Source organism: Equus caballus, chromosome 24 (assembly GCF_041296265.1).
Source record: "Equus caballus isolate H_3958 breed thoroughbred chromosome 24, TB-T2T, whole genome shotgun sequence".
Lineage (NCBI taxonomy): Eukaryota > Metazoa > Chordata > Mammalia > Perissodactyla > Equidae > Equus > Equus caballus.
The window spans coordinates 56,840,631-56,864,924 of NC_091707.1; the positions used below are offsets into that span (position 1 = coordinate 56,840,631).

Genomic DNA, 24,294 nt, shown 5'->3' on the forward strand with positions numbered 1-24,294 from the left:
GATGGTTAAGCAGATGTACAATGTATCTTTGATAGGCCTTAAGTCAGGCTTTTTAGTTCAAGTTGAATCAGTTTTGAACCGGAATAGTACCCCATACACCTCAATATGTGACATCTCTTGTCACCCAACAGGCGCTTAATAAGTCTTTGTTGACCAGTGGCCCTACTGCCCTCCTTGGGGAGGGGAGCTGAGACAGGTGCACACACCGGCAGCTACAAGACACACGGAGCGAGGGGAGTATAGAGGCGGGGGGATTAGGAAAGGTTGTGCTGAAAAAGAGGGGGCGGCAGAGCTGGGGACTGAAATGTGAAGAGGGGTAGGTTGGTTCCTTCCATCGCTCATTCGGTCGTTCATTCATTCATATGCAGCCATCCATTCATTCCCCTAGCGTGCACACTGGGGGGGGGGGGGGCGGGGGGCGGGGCCTGTGCTGAGCGCTGAATGAGTAAAATATCGTCTCGACTCTCAAGGTGCGACTAGTCTGGGTGAGTGGGTGGGGGTGGGGGGTCGACATGGGAGCAATTTGGGGGCTGGGGAGCACACTTGTTATAAATGCACACTTTGAATCCACTCCCAGATCTATTAAGCGGGAAGGTCTGGAGGTGGGGCCCAGGCACCTACACGTGCAGAAAGAATCCTCAGGGGATTCTGATGCACAGGACGTTGACAATATTTGGATAGTATGATGTCAGGCCAGGGGCTCTGGAACCCAGAAGACCTCCGCCTGGGAGATCCTGGACAGCTCCTGGAGGAGGTGAGATCTGGAAGTTAAATGCGTCCGCCGCAAGCAATAAGAAAATAACGCCCGTTCTCTCGCCTGGCGGATTCTGTCGTGGGCGAAGAGGCGGCGGGCGGAGCCAGCTCAGGCCCCGCCCATCGACCTGCTTGGTCAGGTGCGGTCGCCTTCCGAGGTGTCTTGGCCTGCGGGGCACTCGTAGCCGCCCCTTTCCCAGGTGACGCACATTTGAGCCGCCGTCGCTCGGCGCCCCGGGTTCGAGTCCCCGTCTCGGCCGCCATGGCGGACGCGGAGCCGGAGGCTGAGGACGGCAGCGAGGGCGGCGGCGGCGGCCGGGCTCCCCCGGGCCAGATCGGCAGCGCCGCGCGCGTGGCCCCGCTGGGCCCCGAGCAGCTGCGGCGGGTGCTGGAGCAGGTGACGAAGGCGCAGCCGCCCGCCGAGCCGCCGCCGCCCTTCGTGCTGCAGGACGCGGCGCGGCGGCTGCGGGACGCGGCCCAGCAGGCAGCCCTGCAACGGGGCCCCAGCGCCGGGCCCCCGCGCCCGCAGCGCCTGCTGCCGCCCAAGGTGAGGCGCCGGGAGGGGCGTGGGGAAACCGAGGCCCCGCGGGAGCCTAGGCCTCGCGGCGGCAGGCCGGGGCCGCGCCCCCGCTTCAGCTTTTCGGCCTTGGAGCTGCCTGGCGGGAGAGGCCAGGATCCGCCCGCGTTGAAACTCAGGGCGTCCCCACACTCAGCTCCATAGGGACGGCAGGGCACCCCCACCTGTCACCGCCCCGGCGTTTTCAGCTCCTCCGAGTCGCCGCGCTCTAGGAACCGTTGCCCACGCTGGGCCCTCTGCCCCGGACGTCCCGATGCCTTGTCTGCCTTCACAGGCCTGCCCAGGGCTCCTCCGTGCCGCCTAGCTCCCCTTACGGGCTTTTGTCCATTCCTCCCGCGTTCATTGGGCACGTACTGTGTTCCAGGCGCTGCCTTAGGTGCAGGTGGTGCAACCCTGAACACAGTCAATGAACAAGAACATAAGGCAGGTTCTGCCAGTGACAAGGGGCCGCTGTAGAGGAGTGCTTTTTAGGCCTGACGCTAGAGCTGAGACCTGAACGGATTAAAAGGACCCAACGTAGAGAACTTTTCAGGTGGAAAGTGCTGCAAGTGCCACGGCCCGGACTAAGGACAGAATTAAGTACATTATAGTAGTTTGATGCAGGACTACCACCCTAAGTGGTGGTGCGTGGATTCGTAACCCCCGTGCCCAGCCCAGTGCCTGACACACACTCAATCAATGAAATATGTGAAAGCACTTTGTGTACCACAAAACATCCTTTCTCGGTGGCATTATCTCCCGGGTCACACAGCTCTTGGCTGCTAGGGAAGTTGGAACTAGAACATGGTCGTCCAAGCCCAGGGGGTCCAGTGTAGCACCTGAAGCCAGAGGTCCTTCACATCACCTGTAAAATCACATCCTCTTTCAGCACTTGGGTTGTAAATGAGATGATGCTTCTCCTAAATTGCCATAGAGATGCTTCTTCCATTAGAAGAAATAGAAAGACAATAGAATCAACAATTTTCACTGTTTTTTGTTTTTGTTTTTTTAACTCAGTGATTTTGGCTGCTTAGAGTTGTACCCAGTTGGTTGTCTCACTAAAGTTTGAGAAGACGAGTATGATTCTGCCCAAACACCATACTGCCTAGAGGCGTGACCTTGGGTAGCTCAATCTCTTTGGGCTTTGGTTTCCTTGTTTGCAGGAGGAATGGCTTGTTGGATGAACTTTCTGGCTCATAATCTGTTGAAGAAACAAATGCCTGCTGCATAAGCGATGCACAACTGTGCACTTCAAGTCTGTGAAGTCAGAAGGATGGGGGTGACTGCCGTTTGCAGAGCCTCCACTCCATGCCCAGCGGTGTGCTGGGCTGCTTAGTTCTCAGCAGCCACACAAAAGTCTTTGTATCAGCATTTTACAGATGAGGAACAGGCTTGGTAGGGTTGAGTCACTTCACCAGGGTCCTCCAAGTGTGGCTGCACTCCAGGGCCTGTTGAATGTGGCCACAGTTTTTTCGGTTTAGTGTGGCAACTTAGGAGAGTCCAAAAATGACATTTTCCCTAAAATGAAAGCAAACTTAATCAGAATTAGGCAGCATGATTGTACTCAGTAGCTAATCTATTTCAGATGATATAAATTCTACCTGCAGTCACAAGAATGTAATTTTGTGGTCTATTCAGCTAATACTCTTTGAGCCCCAGCTGTGCCGTGGAGGCCATAGAAGTAAACCTGATGGGTACCTTGCCCCTATGGAGGTTATGATCTAACCGAGGAGGCAAAACATGACTCAGAGAACTTCTAGTCAAGGTCAGAAAACTAGAGATACAGATAAAGAGCTAAATGCATTTGGAGAAAGGGAGAGGTTATTTCTGGCTGAGGGGATCAGAAACAACTTTGTTAAAGAGGTGGCTTCTGAACTAGATTTGGAAAGGTGGGTCAGAGTTGAAAATACATAAGAAGGGGGTAGAGTGGGGTGTGCATTTGGAGAACCCAGGCCTTGTTCTCTGTGGAGAGTGGTGTGGATCAGAAGACAGACCAAGTGGACACTCTCTCCCACCGGTCAGATTTTGGCTCCTGTCTCTCCACATCCTCTTTGCTCCTGCCCCACAGAAACATTTCCAGTCTCCTCCTTCACACCGTGCCCTTTTTCATGCATCTGTGCATTCACACATGTTTTTCCTTACACCTAGAATACTTTTTCCACCTGGCAAAAGTTCTACTCAGCTTTCAAGGCCCCCCCACAGAGACCACCTCTTCTGGGAAGCCTAGCATCTCTGTGCTGTTCACACCTCCTGCCTCTCTTATTGCACCTGTTGTACCGTGGTGTCATTGTTTTCCTGCCTGCGTTCTTTAGGGAACCTGGTCTGCCTTCAGAATCTTCAAGCGGAGCTTTTGGAAGTACAGATTTGGGGGCAGGAGATCCTGACTCAGCAGGTCTGCAGGTGACTGAGGCAGGGCAGGGCAAACCACGCTCCTCCGGAAGGCTGAGGCTGGGACTTGGCTTACCTTTATACATTGGCACCCAGAGATGCTTAGTAAAAGTTTGCTGAGTGAAATAAACATATATGGAAGTATCAAGCATAATACAGAGATACTTAGTAGAAGTTTGCTGAATGAAAATAAATATAAAAAAGTATCAAGTATAATACTTGCATGGTAAACTAGTCTGGATAGCAGATTAAAAAATTAGACAAGTTTTGCCACTGTGGTAATCCTAAAACAATAGGATTTGGTGTGCATGTGTGTAATGGCATTATCTGGAAATATCCCAAGAGCTTAGAAAAACATCCTAAGTGACTGGTAGTAAAATGAAACCAATACAATTCTTTTTTTTTTTTTAAAGATTGGCATCTGAGCTAACATCTGTTGCCAGTCTTTTTTTTTTTTTTCCTTCTCCCCAAAGGCCCCCAGTACATAGTTGTATATTCTAGTTGCAGGTCCTTCTAGTTGTGCTGTGTGGGATGCCGCCTCAGCATGGCCTGATGAGTGGTGCTAGGTCTGTGCCCAGGATCCGAACCGATGAAACCCTAGGCCACCAAAGCAGAGTTTAAGAACTTAACCACTCAGCCTTGGGCCAGACCCCTAAAACAGAAACAATTCTTAAAAGATGTGCAAAGTAAATTTAATTGTCATTTGATTCACAAGTAGCCCAGGAATTGGCAACTCATGGGACGCTGGCACCAGTCCTGTACACTTCCTCATAAAGCAATGTGTTGAATTGTCTCTGCTACTTGTATTAGGTGTGTAACACACATGCAGACTCCATTTACATTCATACAGACTCCAGCTTGATTTCAGTGAGGGTTTGCATTCTGTCCTGGGGGAGGTTTTTATTGGCCTTCCACTTGGTAGAGGGTTGAGTCTAAAGAGGGCCTGTTGGTGGCCCCAAATCAGGGGTTATCAGCTGGCAGCGATTTTGGCAGTCTGGAGACATTTTTGATTGTCACAACTTGGGGGGCGCTAGTGGCATCTAGTAGGTAGAGGCAGGAATGCTGTTCAACATCCTACAGTGCACAGGACAGCTGCCACAATAAAGTATTGTTAATCCAAAATGTCAGTTGTGCTGAGGTTGAGAAAGCCTGTTCTGGATAATGAAGTTTGTCTTTCTTTTTTCCTTGGAGAAAGATGCTCATTATTTCTGCTCTGTGAAGGCAAGAACCTTGTCCGTTCCCTGAGCCCATGACAGCTGTATGTATCCCTAACACCTCTGACATTGTCTCTGGCACATGGTCACTGCTCAGTAGCTATTTGTGGAGCGTTGTTGCCAGCAGCCCTTCTGTTTGGTGGGTGCTTTGTTGTTACAGATGGTGCTGCTTTGAACCTTCTAGACACACATCTTTGTGCCTATGCCTGTATTTCTTATGGATTCCAAGAAGTGGAATTGCTAGGTCAAAAAGCACATGCATTTAAAATTTTGTTAGGTGTTAAAAAAAAAATGTTGTTCAATATATGCAGCCCTTAGGTACGTGCCCTGGAGAAACATACGTATACACACACATCCATGAAGGTTCAGAGCAGACCGTAAGAGCGTAGATTTGGAGACCACCTGTCCATCAACAGGAGAATGTTGTTCTCATACCGCAGAGAAAATGAGCCCCCGAGAGCTACACATCTCAAAATGGATCTATTTCACAAGCAAGATAGGAAGTAAAGAAACCCAAAAAAGCCCCACTAAGTTGCAGGAGATGATATTCACTCATAGAAATGTTAAGAACATGTCAAAAGTGAACTATATATTTTTAGAGATATCTACATATGTAATATAAAAAACGTGTGAGAACGATAAACAGCAGATTCAGGATAGGGCAAAGAAAAGTGCATGCACACTGGGAGAAAGCGGAGGGTTCATGCGTCCTGGTAGTGGATGTCTTAAGGTGAGTGGTAGGGACCTGGGTTACATTGTTCTCTATGGCTTTTTTGGCTTCCAGAATTTCATTAAAAAATGGGCCCACATATTGAATTGAATCCAATTTAGAGTACTGGGAACTCCAAATATACATATGGTAAAACTATAAAGAAGGATATTTCTTAATGGGTCATGAGATCAATTTAGTGGATTGTGACTAGTATTTTTTAAAAAGCGATGTAGAATAGATATTACCAGAAGGTATTTATGTAGGAATGCTTAGTAGTTTCATGAACTTTTAATTTTATTTATATATGCAAATTTTCCACACTCGCATATGGATGTGATATAAAATACATCACTGTGGTCTGGTCAGAAAGGTTGAGAAACACTGCTGTAAACAGTACAGAACATTGTATAGACTTTTTTGTGCGTAAGATGTATTTTATAATTTAGAAAAAGAATGTTGATAGTGGATTTAAGATGAGAGTAAAATTGCAGAAATGTTAATAGCATAATACTTCTTTTCTCTTTCTGTGTTTAAGCAATTAGAAGCCATTTGTGTCAAGGTAACATCTGGAGAAACAAAAGGTCAGGAAAGGCCGATGCCCCCACTGGCCACCATCCAGCCCAGGACAGCCAGGCTGAGCCAGCCACTCAGAAGGCACTCCAGCGTATTGGGGCTCAGCATCGCCAGTCCTCAAATGCTCAGATCACAGCCCCTCCTGAGCACCGGGCCACAGCCATGTTTCCTGAGTCACTCACCTCAGCCTCCTGTTCAGGTGTTTGTACAGAGACCACTCCCGGCCCTCCGGCCAGGCCCTACGAGGAGAGTCATGGCCCCCAAGGCTCTGAGTGGACAGGGCACCACGTTGGCCCCTTCCTCAGCCTCTGACCCACCAGCAATAACATCTGTTTCCACCAGTTCAGCAAATTTATTTATTTCCAACTTTCATACAAAACACACTGAGAAACTAAAAAAATCTTTAAAAGTGAAAACACGTTCTGGACGGATATCTCGACCTCCCAAGTATAAAGCTAAAGATTATAAATTCATAAAAACAGAGGATTTGGCTGACGGTCACCCATCAGATTCTGATGATTATTCAGAACTGAGTGTGGAAGAAGATGAAGACCAGAGGGAAAAGCAGGCGCTCTTTGACTTGTCGAGCTGCTCTCTGAGGCCCAAAACTTTTAAGTGTCAGACATGTGAAAAATCATACATAGGAAAGGGAGGACTGGCCCGGCATTTTAAACTCAATCCTGGCCATGGCCAGCTGGAACCTGAGATGTTGCTGTCTGAGAAAGCCAATGGGAACATGATCCAGGGCCGCGAGGAGAGCAGGACCACTAGCCTGGCGTCCCTGGAGCTGTCCACGCCAGCTCTTCTAAGTGAGGAAGGGGCCCGGTCAGCACGGGGTGGCCTGCAGGTAATGTTTCTGTCTCGTGACAGTGTCCTTATTCCTGCCCCATCATCCTTAAATTAATCTTTATGGTGTCTGATGGGGCTTCAGGCAAAGGCTCAAGCAGAAACAGAATCATCATAATGGGGGATCCAAGCTCCCCTGCCATTGTCTGCACTGCTGCCAGATAAGCGAGGAGATGTGTGTTTTCTGTCTGGTGTACGATGCTTTACTGAATGTGTTCAATGGCAGCTGCCAGTTCTTTAGATTTGGTCAGTAGAACTAATCGCAGAGCACTCAGCTGATTCTGCGGTAGCAGCAGATCTTGGGAAAGGTCCAAATGGGGGATAGCGGTCCACAAGGCTGCTTCCTGGAGTGTCAGATTTTTTTTTTTTTTAAAGATCTTATTTTTCCTTTTTCTCCCCAAAGCCCCCCAGTACATAGTTGTATATTTTTAGTTGTGGGTCCTTCTAGTTGTGGCATGTGGGATGCCACCTCAGCATGGCTTGATGAGCGGTGGCATGTCTGCCCCCAGGATTTGAACCAGCAAAACCCTGGGCCACTGAAACGGAGTGCGCGAACTTAACCACTCAGCCACAGGGCTGGCCCTGGAGTGTCAGCTTTAATACACTGCTTGGCGTCTTCCTCCTCGCTTGCCTCTTCTAAAACTTGCAATCAAACAAAGCAGATATAAGTCAGTTTGAGTTTGCATCACCATGTCAAGATTTATTGACTGAAATTTTAAGTTACTGAATGTGTCGTGTGCATTTGTGTGCCCTGTACAATTATTTTATTTTAAGAACATCAGCTGGATGACTTTAACCCACGGCAGGCCCTGGGGTTGCCTTCATCACACTTTGCTTCAACCTCCCTTCTTCCTTTTCCTTTGACTTTCATTGGCTGTTATTTGTGTCTGTGCTTCCGACTAGGTAGTTATATTTATGTTAATTTGTAGTTTTTCAAATGTTAAATAGAGAAGCCAGCATTGGAATCCATATGACTACTTGATGGGAGTTTTTGACTTTAGTGACTTGGAAGGTGTTGAAAACCGAGTGCCTACCTGCTCTGGCCACCTCGTTCACTGCCGTCTGACTGGGGTTCCTGAAGGAGGGGTGAGGCTGGCAGCAGCTTTGGCTTACAGATCAGCTCCTTGGGACCCGAACAGACACTGTCTGGGCCCAGGAGATCTGTACTGAGGTCAAGTGCTAGAACCATGGGACAACCCTGTGTTAGGGTTCAAAAATATCTCGCTCTGTAGCTTTAGCTTCAATAATAGTAACACCGTTTATTGCATGCCTGCTTTGGGCAGGAGCCTCACATACATTTCCTCAATCCTGTGAGAGCCCTGAAAAGCGGGTGCAAGAGTTTCTGCCTGAGATGAGACACTTGGGGCTCAGAAGGGATGATGAGCATCCCTGTTGAGGCACATCTAGGACTCCGTCCAGGCTGGGAATTAGCCCCAGGTCTTCTGATGTCAAAGCCCATGCTCTAGACCCGGCTGCCTCTTAGAGGAGGTTCTGCGCCTCTCACAGCTGGTAAAACCCTAACTTTTGAGAAACCTGTCTACTTTTCTTAAGTTGTAGTAGGACCAGGGTGACAGGTAGTTTATCGTCTAAACCAGGACATTTTGAGAGTGAAAGGGCATTTTTAGTAATTCCAAGGGACAGGAGGCACACTTGCGACTGTGTCAGGATGACCAGGCTAACTGGCACTTTCTGTGTCTTTCAATAATGAAATCCTACACCAGAGCAAAAGCAACTTCTAAATATTTGACTTCCTGATTATAGGCACCTGGCCTTGGGAATGGTGGCTGTCCAGATTGCCTGTGAGGCTGTGGGTTCCTGGGGCTAGCTCCCTCCGACCGCTGGGTTAGAGGGACATGCAGATCCGTGTCTCTCCCCTCCTTTCCCGAGTATGCTGTAGAGGGCCACATGGTATAAAGCCACAGATAGACCTGGCATTCCTCTTGAAGCTTCCATTGTAATGAAGATTTGAAGGGAAAATTCTTTAAGAGTTAAGAAGACATGTTTTGTGCTCGTTTTCCTTGTATTAGTTCATTTAACCTTCCAACAGTCCTGGGAGATTGTTATATTATTGTTTTATTATTATTATTCCTATTTTCTTCTTATTATTCCTCTTTTCAAATGAGAGAATTGGCAGGGAATAAGGAAATAACTAGACAATGTCAGATCCAGAATTCTCTTCAAAAAGCCATGCAAATCTATGGAGACAGAAATTAGGTTAGTGGCTTCTAGGGCCTGGTGGGAGGGAGGAATGAGTGATGCTAATGGGTCCAGGGTTTATTTTTGGGGTGATGAAAATGTTCTGGAATTAGATAGTGGTGATGGTTACGCAACTTTTGGATATACTACTAAAATCTACTGAATTGTATATTTTCAAAGAGTAAATTTTATGGTATTTGAAATATATCCAATAAAAATAAAACTTTTCAAAAGTCATGGGAAAGTTATGAATTAACAAAATTCAGGTCAATTTTTAAAAATCTTTATTAAGAAATATATATATTTAATTATTTTATTGAGGTCATAATGGTTTATAACACTGTGAAATTTAAGTTGTACATTATTATTTGTCAGTCATCATATATGTGCCCCTTTACGCCTTATGCCCACTCCCTAACCCCCTTCCTCTCTGGTAACCACTAATCTGTTATCTTTGTCCATGTATTTGTTTATCTTCTACATATGAGTAAAATCATGTGGTGTTTGTCTTTCTCTGTCTGGCTTGTTTTGCTTGACATAATACCCTCAAGGTCCATCCATCTTTTTGCAAATGGGACGATTTTGTCTTTTTTTTATGGCTGAGTAGTATTCTGTTGTATATACAGACCACATCTTTTCTATCCATTGATCAGTCGATGGGCACTTGGGTTGCTTCCACATCTTGGCTATTATCAATAGTGCTGCAATGAACATGGGGGTGCATGAGTCTCTTTGAATTGTTGATTTCAAGTTCTTTGGATAAATACGCAGTAGTGAGATAGCTGGATCATATAGTATTTGTATTTTTAATTTTTTGAGAAATCTCCGTGCTGTTTTCCACAGTGGCTGCACCAGTTTGCATTCCCACCAGCCGTGTATGACGGTTCCCCTTTCTCCACATCCTCTCCAACATTTATTTTTTTGTCTTGTTAATTATCGCCATTCTAACGAGTGTAAGGTGATATCTCATTGTAGTTTTGATTTGCATTTCCCTAATGATTAGTGATATTGAATATCTTTTCATGTGCCTGTTAGCCATCTGTATATCTTCTTTGGAAAAATGTCTGTTCATATCCTCTGCTCATTTGATCGGGTTGGTTGCTTTTTTGTTTGAGTTGTGTGAATTCTTTATATATTTTGGAGATTAGCTCCTTGTTGGATATATGATTTGCAAATATTTTCTCCCAATTGCTGGGTTGTCTTTTCCTTTTGTTCCTGGTTTCCTTTGCCTTGCAGAAGCTTTTTAGTCTGATGTAGTCCCATTTGTTTATTTTTTCTTTTGTTTCTCATGTCCGAGTAGACATGGTATTCAAAAAGATCCCTCTAAGACCAATGTCACAGATTGTGTTGCCTGTATTTTCTTCCAGAAGTTTTATGGCTTCACATATTACCTGCAAGTCTTTAATCCATTTTGAGTTAATTTTTGTGCATGGTGTAAGATAATGGTCTACTTTCATTCTTTTGCATGTGGCTGTCCAGTTTTCCCAACACCGTTTACTGAAGAGATTTTCTTTTCTCCATTGTATGTTCTTGGCTTCTTTGTTGAAGATTAGCAGTCTGTAGATGTGTGGTTTTATTTCTGGGCTTTCAGTTCTGTTCTATTGATCTGTGCATCTGTTTTTGTACCAGGACCACGGGGTTTTGATTACTGTAGCTTTGTAGTATATTTTGAAGAGAGGGATTGTGATGCTTCCAGCTTTGTTCGTTTTTTCTCAGGATTGCTTTAGCTATTTGGGGTCTTTTGTTGCCTCATATGAATTTTAGGATTCTTTGTTCTATTTCCATGAAGAATGTCATTGGGATTCTGATTAGGATTGCATTGAACCTGTAGATTGTTTAGGTAATATGGACATTTTAACTATGTTTATTCTTCCAATCCGTGTACATGGAATATCTTTCCATTTTTATGTCATCCTTGATTTCTTTCAATAATGTCTTATAGTTTCATTGTATAGGTCTTTCACCTCCTTGGTTAAATTTATTCCTAGATATTTTATTCTTTTTCTTGTGATTGTAAATGGTTTTGTATTCTTGAGTTCTCTTTCTGTTAGTTCATTATTACAGTATAGAAATGCAACTGGTTTTTGTAAGTTGATTTTGTACCCGGCAACTTTGCTGTAGTTGTTGATTATTTCTAATAGTTTTCCAATGGATTCCTTAGGATTTTCTATATAGAAAATCATGTCATCTGCAAACAGCATGAGTTTCACTTCTTCTTTGCCAATTTGGATACCTTTTATTTCTTTTTCTTGCCTAATTGCTCTGGCCAAAACCTCCAGTACTATGTTGAATAAGAGTGGTGAGAGTGAGCACCCTTGTCTTGTTCCTGTTCTCAGAGGGATGGCTTTCAGTTTTTCCCCGCTGAGTATGATGTTGGCTTTGTGTTTATCATATATGGCCTTTATTATGTTGAGATACTTTCCTTCTATACCCATTGTGAGATTTTTTATCATAAATGGATGCTGGATCTTGTCAAATGTTTTCTCTGCATCTATTGAGATGATCACGTGGTTTTTATTTATCATTTTATTAACGTGGTGTATCACACTGATTGATTTGCAGATGTTGAACCATCCCTGCATCCCTGGTGTAAATCTCACTTGATTGTGGTATATGATCCTTTTAATGTAATATTGTATCAGTTTGCCAAAATTTTTTTTAATTCTTTTTTTTGAGGAAGATTAGCCCTGAGCTAACTGCTGCCAATCCTCCTCTTTTCGCTGAGGAAGACTGGCCCTGAGCTAACATCTGTGCCCATCTTCCTCTACTTTATACATGGGACGCCTACCACAGGATGGTGCGCCAAGCAGTGGTGCCATGTCCGCACCTGGGATCCAAACTGGCAAACCCTGGGGCGCTGAAGTGGAACTTACGCACTTAACTGCTGCACCACCGGGCCGGCCCCAGTTTGCCAAAATTTTGTTGAGGATTTTTACATTTATGTTCATCAGCAGTACTGGCCTGTAATTTTCCTTCTTTGTGTTGTCCTTGTCTGGTTTTGGTATCAGAGTGATGTTGGCCTCGTAGAATGAGTTAGGAATTGTTCCATCGTCTTCAATTTTTTGGAATAGTTTCAGAAGGATAGTTATTAAATCTTCTTTGAATGTTTGGTAGAATTCTCCAAAGAGGTGCACCTACAACACGACTGACAAACAATAATGTACAACTGAAATTTCACAAGATTGTAACCTGTCATTAATTCAATAGAAAAAAAAAAAAAAGAATTCTCCAAAGAAGCCATCTGGTGGTGGACTTTTATTTTGGGAGGTCTTTAATTACTGTTTCAATCTCTACTTGTCATTGGTCTATTCAGATTTTCTATTTCTTCTAGATTCATTTTTGGGAGGTTGTATGAGTCTAAGAACTTATCCATTTCTTCTAGGTTGTCCAATTTGTTGGCGTATAGTTTTTCATAGTGTTCTCTTATAATCTTTTGTATTTCTGTGGTATCCATTGTAATTTCTCCTCTTTCATTTCTAATTTTATTTATTTGCGCCTTCTCTCTTTTTTTTTCTTAGTGAGTCTGCCTAAGGGTCTGTCAATTTTGTTTATCTTCTGAAAGAACCAGCTCTTAGTTTCACTGATCCTTTCTACTGTTTTTTTGGTTTCTAGTTCAGTTATTTCTGCTCTAAGTTTTATTTTTTCCCTTCTTTGCTGACTTTGGGCTTTGTTCTTTCTCTAGTTCTGTAAGGTGTAGTTTAAGATTATGTAGTGGTAGTATCTGGTCGCAAATTCCACCAGCCACCACTGAGGGGGGCAGGAGTTCTGTTTTCTGAGCACACCCACGCCCCCTGGCAGTTGTGCCCATCCTGGAAGCTGTGCGGATAGGGCTCTCTGCTTCTGGCTGCTGCTACTTTACACACATGGGCGCAGGCACTCTGGCGGGCATCTCCTGCCCTGGCCGACTGGCTGTGCTGATGGGGGCGAGGGGACACCTTCCTTCCGGCTGCCCTCGCACTCTGCACTCACTGGCTGCCTGCCTGGGCTACTCGTCTTGGTGAGGGTGCCCCCGCCATTGCTTAGCTGCCTCAGTGTGGAGCGTTCCTGTGGGCTGGGAGGCAACTCAGAGCAAAAACATCCCTGCACTGTGGAGGGAGAGGAGATCCACGTACCTCCTTCAACTCCCTCTTGGGGGAATCCAGTACCCAAACTTTCAGAAGTATGGCTGTGTGGATCCCTCAGATGTCTGTTGTGTGAATGTCCTCTGTTGGTTTATGAATGTCATTTTCCTTGTGTTTTAGTGGGGAAAGACTAAGGGGAGCGCTTACTCTGCCATGATGCTGATGTCACTCCCAGGTCAATTTTTAATATGACAGTGATGTCAGAGAAATTTCTTGTTTCATTTTGGGCAGCACCCCAGGGTTATGGTTTGTCAGCCCAGATTTACTGACTTGCCTTATTCATCTGGTGGTGTTTTTTTTTTTTAAAGATTTTGTTTTTTCCTTTTTCTCCCCAAAGCCCCCTGGTACATAGTTGTATATTCTTGGTTGTGGGTCCTTCTAGTTGTGGCATGTGGGATGCTGCCTCAGCGTGGTTTGATGAGCAGTGCCATGTCCACGCCCAGGATTCGAACCAACGAAACACTGGGCCACCTGCAGCAGAGCGCGTGAACTTAACCACTCGGCCACGGGGCCAGCCCCATCTGGTGTTTTAAAGGGGTGCTTTGGGGCCAGCCTGGTGGCGCAGCGGGTAAGTTCACATGTTCCGCTTTGGCGGCCTGGGGTTCACCGGTTCAGATCTTGGGTGCGGACATGGCACCACATGGCACACCATGCTGTGGTAGGCGTCCCACATATAAAGTAGAGGAAGATGGGCACGGATGTTAGCTCAGGGCCAGCCTTCCTCAGCAAAAACGAGGAGGATTGGCAGCAGTTAGCTCAGGGCTAATCTTCCTCAAAAAAAAAAAAAACCCATAAATAAATTAAATTAAAAAAAAGGGGTACTTTGTTGGGAAAGTTTAAAGTGCATTGATTATAGTTAATGTGTCTTCATTAGGCAAAGAAGAATAATTTAGCAAGTTCCTTGCTTTTGACTTGAGATTTTCCTGCCTTAAGGTTTTCATTAGGGTATATAAAGCATAATTATTTTATTTTTGTTTTGGGTGTGCAACACTGTCTAGAATGGTCAGTCTGTAGAAGTTGAAGAGGCCTTGGTGTCTGAACCAGAAAATGGAAATTATTCAGCCCTTTTGGGATCAGAGAGACATCCAGGACCTAGAAAAAGTGGCTACTCCATCCCCCCTGCAGAGTCCAGCACTGCTGTCGCCGAGCAGAGCAGAGCGGCTCACCCGCGCATGGGAACTGGTGCAGCAGGTGTGCAGAGCACGGCGAGGAGGAGAGCCAGGCTCAAGGAGGTGCGTCACTTTTAGAACCCTGTTCTTGAAACCTGTTTCTTTGGCATGATATGTGGCAATTCACTGTTAAGTTTCTGAACCCAAATACCCAGATTGACTCAATAGTTCACCTGAAATATAATGGGATGAAGTATATAATAAATTCAAGGAGAGTATTATCTGAAGAATTCCTAGGTTTCCCTGTTTGAAATGACCAGAAGGCCTTAGGTATAGCAGAGCTGCTCACCTTTAGAAGCTTTGGAATAATTATAACCTGTGTTTTCATGGAAGCAGTTTAGAAAACAACAGAAATGGTTTTCTATTTTTTTGGTAAAAAGTTTCAAGGTACAAAAGCACATTTCAGGTTTTGAACCCTGAAGTCCCCATTCCAATCATTGACAGTAGGCTTAGTGAATTTAATGGAATTGACTTGGAAAAGTGGAACCCTAAACTTATCCAAATTGTCTTTGGCTAGGATGTATTTATTTTCCTGGTAATGGCCAGGTGAATAACAACGAAAATAAGTGAAACATAGCAAGAGCGAGCACAAGATAAGTGAGACAACTGGTCCTGAAAAGAGTGGCCATCAGGGGGCTCAGGGCCTCCAAACTCCTACACACAAGGGGAAGGAGTGGTTTTCAGAGGGGAAGTGGTTTTCCTAGAATGCTTCATAAGGTTACGTGTTCTAGCAGGAAATTTAAACCCTGATATGAATTAGCTTTACTCCCGTTGGGGCTTGTTGATGAATCCTGGATGACTGATTTTTAGGAGTAGGAGGTAAGGTCGTCCTTGATTTGATTCATTCATTAACATTCAAAATAGCCACCATCTATTGAGTACTTTCTGCATGGTGACTCAGCTACACTAACCCCTGTGCCTCTGTGCTAAGTTCCACTTACACTTCATTCCTTGATTATCTCGACTTAATAGATGAGGAACCTGAAACTCAGAGAGGCTATATAACGTGCACAAGGTCACTCCACCACAGAGAGCTGGCAGATCCAGAATTCGAATCCAGGATGTTTGCTGTCTCCTATGTAGGAGCATGTGATAGGGCTTCTGAGATCAGTGAGGCGCCATCAGCTCTGTGCACCTGCGACTCTAACGTGATGATACCATCAACTTGATTTACAATGCCACGTCCGTCACACAGGGAATTGAGGACTGCTGTCAACAATTAGAGATGAGAATCCCCCCAGAAATGGGCATTAATTTTACACATTAACTGGATGCCCATCAGGTATCAGGCCCTGTCCTGGGTGTGGAGGGGACAGTGTGCACAAGATAGACATGGCCCCCGCTCTGGGGAAAGATGACAGCCAAACCAGTTGGCAAAAGAACTGCCAGGCGGACGTGAATGTGAAGCTGAGAATTGAGGAAACACCCTGCCAGCTGTTGTGACGCTTGCGCAGAACTTAGGCCAGGTCATGTGAGATAATATCCCACATTCCAACCTCCCACAGCTCCTGGAGTACTGGAAACGAGCTGGTCATTTTTCTCTAAGGGCTTTTGAAAGTCATAATTAAACATTTTTTCTTCCAAATGAGAAGGTTTTCCTTTGGCTTTTCTGACTGTTTTATGACTGTCTGTGGCTCTCCTCTGAACCCCCTTCCAGTCCTTTGCAGCTCCTAATTGATTGATCTTCCAAAGCCTAAAGCTTGTGACCTCCCTGAGCCTCATAAGACTTTCTGTCTCTAAGACTTCTCAGCTTTCCCCCCTACGTTAATTGCCTCCCTGGGTGACCTCAACCATCCTTCTGGCTTCTCAAACCATCTTCCCTGTGCTGACTCCCACATCTTTACTTCCTGTTCAGACCTCTACTGAGTTCGGAGCTCTGATTTCAAACATCCCCACCTGTGTGTCCTGTAAACCCATCAGCTTCCATGTCCTAGCAGAGCCCACAAGCTGGCTTCCTGTACCACTCCTACCTTGTCAGGGGTCTGCCTGGGTGCTCAGCTGGGAGCCCAGAGGTATCCATGACTCCTCTTTCCCCTTTACTCACTCCTCCCCATGTCCTGAGGACTGTGCCCTCCCTACATCTCTCCTTCCCCACACACCCACCCACCCCTGTTGTCACTTGGGTCCTCATCTGTCTTCTCCTGCATGTACTTTAGCAGTGGTCTCCTGACCATAGGCTGCCTCGGGGCTTGTCTGCAGTTCTGACTCTGGCACTGTTGGGGAGACCTAGAGAGGAAGGAACTCATTTCCCCATCGCTGTGTCCTTACGCGGGGCCTGGCACCCTGCGCACAGTGCTGTCACAGGGAGTCAGACTATAAATCCAGAATTGATCGTAGTACTTTGCTAATGAGTGAACAAGTGAGATATTTAATAAAGCAGAATGTATATAGTTTAGAGCTCCTTAATCTGGGATTTTTGGGAACTTTCTGTCTTTTATGTTCTTTGTTGCACGAACTTGTTGGCTACTAGAAAGTTCTTGTGGGGCTTTCAAAGATGTCATACGCTTTCTTCTGGTAGTTTCTCCACCAGTGTGACCGGGACGATCTAGTGGAGTTGGCTCTGCCTCACCTGGCTCAGGTTGTGACCGTGTACGAATTTCTTCTGATGAAGGTGAGTCTTAGTGTGTCTAAACAAGTGAAGGGTGACCTGAAGTTGTTTAGAAAGGCATCCTTCATACCTATTTTAGAGTCAGGTCGTTTGGAATCGTTTCCTTCCTCCAGGACAGGGAGTCTGCTGCTGCTGCCCGGGTGCCTGGCAGAGGGGCCGGTGCCTGCATGGCCAGGGCTCTCACGCAGGCTGCTCATGGACTGCCTTCACTGTTTTAATTTAACTTTGCATGGGAGGTGCAAAAGTGGTAGCAGCAAACCACGGTCAGCCCACAGCCCTTTTCACCTTTCTCCCTGGCGCCCACCTGTCCTCGCTGGCCTCTTCCACTCTGGGCTCTGCTTCCTGACGAGCCTGTTCTGACATGCAGCCTAGGCCACCTGTGCCCATTTCCAGGCGGCGCCAGCACGGCTGCCCAGAAGAGTGAAGGCCTGGCCCTCTTCCCATCTGTAGGCTCTGGGAGCACGCCCTTCCTGCCTTCCTGACCTGCTCCCCCAGCCACGGTCCTCTCGTGGCTCTCACCCTGGGGGCAGTTTGTTGTCTGCTCTGCTTCTCCCCAGGCCCATTCTGGTGTCTCCCCGAGCACAGCGCTGTGTACGTGTAGGCTCTTACTGGGGAGCGAAGGAAACATCTGCCACTTTGACAGGCCCCTGTAGACTTGAGGAAGTTGTATCCTTCTCTCCTTTAAGTATCTTTCCGTGTTTCCCCTATCATTGCCTCAGGTTCAAACATTTTTGTCATCTTTATCTTTACTCAGGTTGAAACAGGTCATCTAGCAAAGCCTTTTTTCCCAGCCGTGTATAAGGAATTTGAAGAGTTACATAGAATGGTGAAGAAAATGTGTCAAGATTACCTCCGTAGTTCTAGTCCATGTTCTCAGGAGCCCCTGGAAATAAAAAACGATAAGGTAATAATCTCACATGGAAAAAGTTTTGCTCTTAGAGTTAGCCAAAAGAAGGCTGTTCATTTAAAAGGGAGGATTTTTTAGTAATGATATCTTCATAGCCAACTTCTTTTTACCTCTTTTTCTCATCAAGTGAAAAATTTTTTTCTTAATATAAAAGCAATAAATGCTTGTTTAGGAAACGCAGAAATGCAGATAAGACAACGAAAATTAGAAACATCAAAATCCTCCCACTCACTCTTGGTCACAGCTAATACCACAGTTAAGAGGGTGTGTTGTTTTCTTCTTTACGTAGGTTTTTGGGGATAGGTTACACAGGGATCAATAGTTATTGTTTGTGGTTGCTTTGAAAAAATTCTCATTTCAATATCATCATCAAATTGCCTTTAGGTATATTGAGTTCTTGGTAAAAATACGTTTTGAACTGATGTGATTTTACTTATTTTGGATAAAACCCTTTGCTGGGCATGGCATGCGCCACATGGTCAGGTCATTCAGGGGCCTCTCACTGTGCCCAGCCTGGAGACTCTGACCCTCATCCCCACCGCCCGGGCCGGTGAGCATCTCACTGACTCCAGTAAAGTCCCTGTGCCCCCTGGGTCTCAGCCTCCTCCTCTGTGAAAGGAGAGCACTGAATGGATTGTCCTCCCTGGCTCCCACAGTGTCATGGTTTTAAATAGTACCTTGTATATTAAGAAAAATTACTCGTACAACAAAGAAGTATACTTGGACTGTGTTGCCTTTAACTGCTCTTAACATTTTATTAAACTGATGATGGATCTGGCTATCTGTTATTAGAAAGATTAGCATTTTACGGAGTATGTTACTTCTGTAGCAAGAAGTCTTAATCCACACTATAATATAATACATGGGATTTTTTTTGTCTCTCCAAAGCCCCAGTACATAGTTGTATATCCTAGTTGTACGTCATTCTAGTTCTTCTATGTGGGATGCTGCCACAGCATGGCTCAGTGAGTGGTGTGTAGGTCTGTGCCCAGGATCTGAACTGGGGAACCCTTGGCCACTGTAGCAGAGCATGCAAACTTAACCACTTGGCTACAGGGCCAGCCCCAATACATGGGATATTTTGTTCTTGATTTTTGGGGGGTTTTTTGGGTCATCATCATTAGTTTTATCCGAATTCAATAATTAATATAACCTAATAAACTTTTATATTTTATTTTCTTAAATTACCTGTTGTAAAAATATAATGGATTTTTTGCTAAGCCTCATATAGATGCCCCAGTTGGAAGTAGTCACTGGTACGTTTTTTAAACTTTAAGTTAAACAAGTGTGAGCATCATCCTGTCATGAAGTGGACTGGATGTGTATGAACACTGTGCATGCCCACTGGGACCTGTCTTTGTAGGCAGCTCAGGCTGTGCCACAGCCTCTTAGGAGCAAGGACAGTGGCTCAGTTTGCAAGGGACACTGTCAGGTTGGTAGGCGCCAAACTTGCTGCCCCCATTCTGTACTCTAACCCAGATCTGCTGCCCTCCCTTCCTGCCCCACCCCCACGCTCTGTGTGTTCTCTTCATGATGTCCTGTATAAATGACGATATCTGTCAGTAATGACCTACATCTGCTGCTCTACACAGGCCTTTCACATGGAATCTAATCTCATCTTCACAAAATCCCTTCAAGGTGGCTGTGGTCTCCCTCATGTGAGAAAGAAACTGAGGCTCGGGAGATAGATGGCTGCCAAGGTCACCCAGGTGGTGAGCAGAGAAGCCGGGGTCCAGCTGGCTCTCAGGCTCTCACACCCCTGCCCTTTCCACCAACTGGGAAAGGAGATCTGGTTCTGGAATAGGCAGGGTTACTTTTCTGAAGGTACCAGTGAAAATTCAAAAAAGGAGGAACAATGGGCAAGAAAGTTACGTTGATATCAGACTAACATTATTAAGTGTGTGCTGGCACTAAAGAGTGTTACAGATTTTTTTTAAAACTTTTTTTTTAAGATTTTATTTTTCCTTTTTCTCCCAAAGCCCCCCGGCACATAGTTGTATATTTTTAGTTGTAGGTCCTTCTAGTTGTGGCATGTGGGATGCTGCCTCAGCATAGCCTGATGAGCAGTGCCATGTTCTCGCCCAGGATTTGAACTGGTGAAACCCTGGGCCACTGAAGCAGAGCACGTGAACTTAACCACTTGGCCCTGGGGCTGGCTCCCTAAAAAACACTGTTAGTGTCCTCTTCTAAACTGTGCTAACAGAGACCCTTCAGGTTCTGATAATGATCTATTTTATTATCAGCTATTCCATCTAACTTTATGCAAGTACTTATCTTCATTTTCCTTATTGTTTAGATGGCCCATCACTGTACAAAGTGATTTCATAGATTCACTCAGTCCTTTAATTCTTATGTGTTGACATGCTTCTAACTCGTGTGTGTTTTGAGTGAAGCTTTTGTCTATTGGCCCCTTTCTTCTCAGGTTGCTGAGTCATTAGGAATTACAGATGAATTCCTGAGGAAAAAGGAAATACACACAGATTGCATTCCAGCCATGTGCACCAGCCAAGAGACGGATGGGGAGGAGCTAGAGGAAGCTAGCCGACAGAAGAGGGAAAATGAGGTGGGCATGGTTTGAAGGAGGTGCCAGGTACTGTCTGTTCAATGTTGAATTATTGCAGTTTGACTTCAATTCACAACACTATCCTTCAGGGAGAAGAGGTGCAAGTTTGCCTATTTCTTCCTAGTCTTAGCTGATGGGGTCTTCTCTTCATAGACTGCAGAAGAGGGGCCAGCCTCAGTGAAAAGGACCAGAAGAGAAACTCCACCCCAGGACACCGTGGAGCCCTTTGCTGACAGTGGAGGCCAGCAGAACCTGGCCTTTTGTGCTCCAGCTGCCAGTGAGGGTAAAACGCTCTTCGTGCTGTGTGCCCTGTGGCTCAGAGGCCTGCTCTTCAGGATTGGGTGTCCCTGGGGCCACATTTAAGAGGGCCCTCTGGTTTCTCAAGAGATTTGTCCCAACCTCCCAATGTTCCATCATTCCATGTTCATTCCCCATGAGTCTTGAGGTCTTTGAGGCTTTCTCAGGTGCCTTATTGAAATGAAGAGCCACCTCGTGCTGGTGAATGGATTGCTCCAAGGAGGGTCCCGAGAAGTTGAGCAGACCTGAGAGCAGGGACAGGTCCCAAGAACACGCCATGTCTCTGGCTTGGTTTTCATGAGACTTGGCTCTAAGTGCCAGCTGCGAGTTAACATTTGACAACAAGACACATTCTGGCTTTTATTATGGCTCTAGCCGGAACCTATCACCTAGCCACTGAACGTATGGCATGCTAAGAATAATTACACAACTTTCTCAAATCTTATCAAGGCCGCTTGATACCCAGTCTGATCATAAGGCCTCCAATTTAAGGAGGCATTCTCCATTTTAGAACATACTACTAAATTCTGCTGTAGGGGAAGGCAAATTTATTCAATGAGAGCAAGGAAAACTCCCTGACACCTGTTTGGAACACAGCTCCCCTTGCCTAACGAGTCTATATTTCCTTTTTTACCTTCATTCCTACTTGGAAGGTACCAATCCCAAGTACCAAGGAGAGTTTTTAAAATTTTTTTTTTGGAAGAAAATTAATTTGGACAGCTTGTTTTGGATAGTGAGTACGGTGAGTAGGCCATAACACAGCACACGTGTGACCTCTTGTTCTTCCAAACTGTTTAGGTCTTGCCTCTCAAGTAAATGGGAATGCCTCTCACCTTTCTGAAGACAACCATGCGATGCCAGTTTCTCCTAACCATGGAAGCATAGCCCATGCAGGGCAGCAGCTGAAAGCCCTAGAAGCTAGGAGTGGGCCTGCAGACCCTGCTCTCTTGTATCAGGGTGTGAGTGGGCCGGGTCTTTGCACTCAGTTAGGAGAGCCTGGGATACTGACCCAGGAACAGGTGGCAGCATTCCCCGAAGAGAATGCTCAGGAACACTCTTCAGACCAGAACGCTGGGGACAGCCTGAGGAACCAGGGTCACTGTAGTACCTTGATATCTGCTGGAGGAGGGGAATCCGTGATGCCTGGTGGGTCTGGAAGAGTTGAGGCAGGAAGCCTCTGTGAGATGCCTGACTCCCACCTGAATAGTCAACAGTCCAGCCCCGGCAACGTCCTGCTTACGGAGGTTGCAGCCACTCCGCTGGAGAAAGTTTTGTCCATGGACGTTGTTCCAATAGACTGTGCCTACAGTACTGTAGTGTCCGAGCCGGGGCCTCAGGCTAGCCAGGATGGATCGCTGTCTACTGTAGGGGGTCTCAGAAGCCATGCGGGGGACTTGGATCAGTTCCCTTGCGGGACCGAGGTGCATGCTGACCAGAGAGAACTGGAGAGCATTGTTGCTGTCGGTGAAGCCATGGCTTTTGAAATTACCAGCGGGTGCCATGAGTTGTTGCCTCAGGGACAGGAGCAGATATTTATTCAGACTCCCGACGGGCTTATCTTGTCCCATCCAGGTTCCATAGTGTCTGGGGTGGAGGACATTGTCATAGTGACTGATGCAGAGGGGCCTGCCCTGCAGACGGGCCCACCAGAAGGGGTTCCTCTAGAAACCGTGGAGGAAGAGCCATCACAGTGAAGTGGAGTCAGAACCGCAGTCCTAGATTTGTATGTATTTTATCCAAAGAAGGTCTATTTCAAGTAATGTATATTTTTCTAATGTGAATACTGACACGAATGTTCTATTTATAAAGAATAATGTCTTTCTACGTCACCGTCTACCTTTTTCTGTATCTTACTCACCGTGATAATGGCAGATAGGTTACCTGGGATAATGAATTCCTCTGATACAGCTAACCCTTAGAAGCTTTTGAGCATCACAGTTAATACCACTACACCATTTCCTGACTGTCTGCCCTGCTTCCTTCTCCCCAAAACTATGCCCTTCTCTCCTCGGTGATATGCTGCTTTTTCACCATATCTGGGCTCAATAAAATAGATAGATATGCTAGCCATTCTGGACATTTTATTGGGGTGTAGGAAAGAAAATTGTTTCCACTTGCATTTTTTGGATGAGAGAAGTGAGGCATGAAGATAGGTCCCAGGTGAGGTTAGAGCCCCAGTCCTTTGATGTCTCACTTATAAAGTCACTTATCAAGGTCTCTTTTGAATGATTTCCTTGGCTGTGTTACGGGGAGGGAAAGGAAGGATCATTTGTCTATACTCAGACAAGAGCATCAGAAGGGCACAGCTGTCGTCTCCCCCTGCTGGCAGAGACTGTCAGGAGAGACCCCGAGCAGGCAGAGATGGGATCATGGGCTGCACCCCACCCTGGTGCTGTGCTCCTTCTGGGGCCTGCTGTGGAGGGGCGGGCTTTCTTCCTGGGGGCCAGCATTTCCTACAGCCCTTTTGATGACTGGGGGCATTTCCCTGTCCTCTCACTTGAGCTCAAAGCAGGCTCAATGGGAGCAGAAGGCCAGGTGTCCTGGCAGGATGGAATGGCCAGCAGTGAACAAGAACTCTGCCTAGGAGAGTCAGGCTTGAGGGTCAGGCTGTGGTGCGTCCTGTGGACTCGGGGGCACTTCTTGGGAGTTTGGAGTGAGTCCCACCCTTGGATCCTGGAATGTGGACAGAGCCTCCTGTCTGAGGATCGTTCATAGCCCCCACTGGGCAACTAACACAACAAGCTGGGTCAAATCTGACAATGGTCTAGACTGAGGCCCTGTCAAATATGCATTTATTTTCTGTTTATAGGACTCTATTGAATAGCCCAACATATCTTAATTTCACCATTGTGTATGTGCTACTATAAATGAATAGTGAATTTAACTGATGGAATAAAAAAATATCCTCGTCCACTGTACAGAGTTGAAAACACAGGTGGCTCTGATGGCAGCACACTCATTAATTCAACATGTGCTTGTTGAGGGCCTGCTGGGTGCCAGGCACGGAATTGACAGCAGCAATGAGGACTGACAGACCTGTGCTTGGGGAACCTGTGCTGTATCTACCAGGACAGTGTTCGCAGGGTCCCCAAATAGAGACAGATTTATAGCACAGTTCCCACATCACAGCAATACATTGACAGGCATAACCTTATTACGTAGAAAACAAATGGAAATTTCCTTTTCTCATCAAGAACTTTCTTTTGTCTACATAATATTTATAATTTGAGATACTCAGATTAGGAGCAAGAGCAAAGAGGCATCAGAGCACAGGCATGGGGACAAATTTCCACCCGAGTGACTCCCTTGGGGTGGCCACTGTGGCTGGCCTTCAACGAGGACATGTGCTTACGGCATTTTTTGCCATTCCTGGTGCTTAGTCCATGTTCAA

At 46.0% G+C, this 24,294-nt stretch overlaps 1 protein-coding gene across 1 annotated transcript; it reads left to right on the plus strand.

Annotated features, from left to right (window-relative positions):
* Positions 1-965: 965 nt before the first annotated feature.
* Positions 966-22,727, plus strand: ZNF839 (zinc finger protein 839). The gene is made up of 8 exons (XM_023628429.2): positions 966-1,300; positions 6,159-7,043; positions 14,358-14,591; positions 17,047-17,139; positions 17,891-18,040; positions 20,466-20,606; positions 20,760-20,889; positions 21,702-22,727. The coding sequence occupies exons 1-8, from the start codon at positions 1,016-1,018 to the stop codon at positions 22,595-22,597; spliced, it is 2,814 nt and encodes a 937-aa protein (XP_023484197.1). The 5' UTR covers positions 966-1,015; the 3' UTR covers positions 22,598-22,727.
* Positions 22,728-24,294: the final 1,567 nt, after the last annotated feature.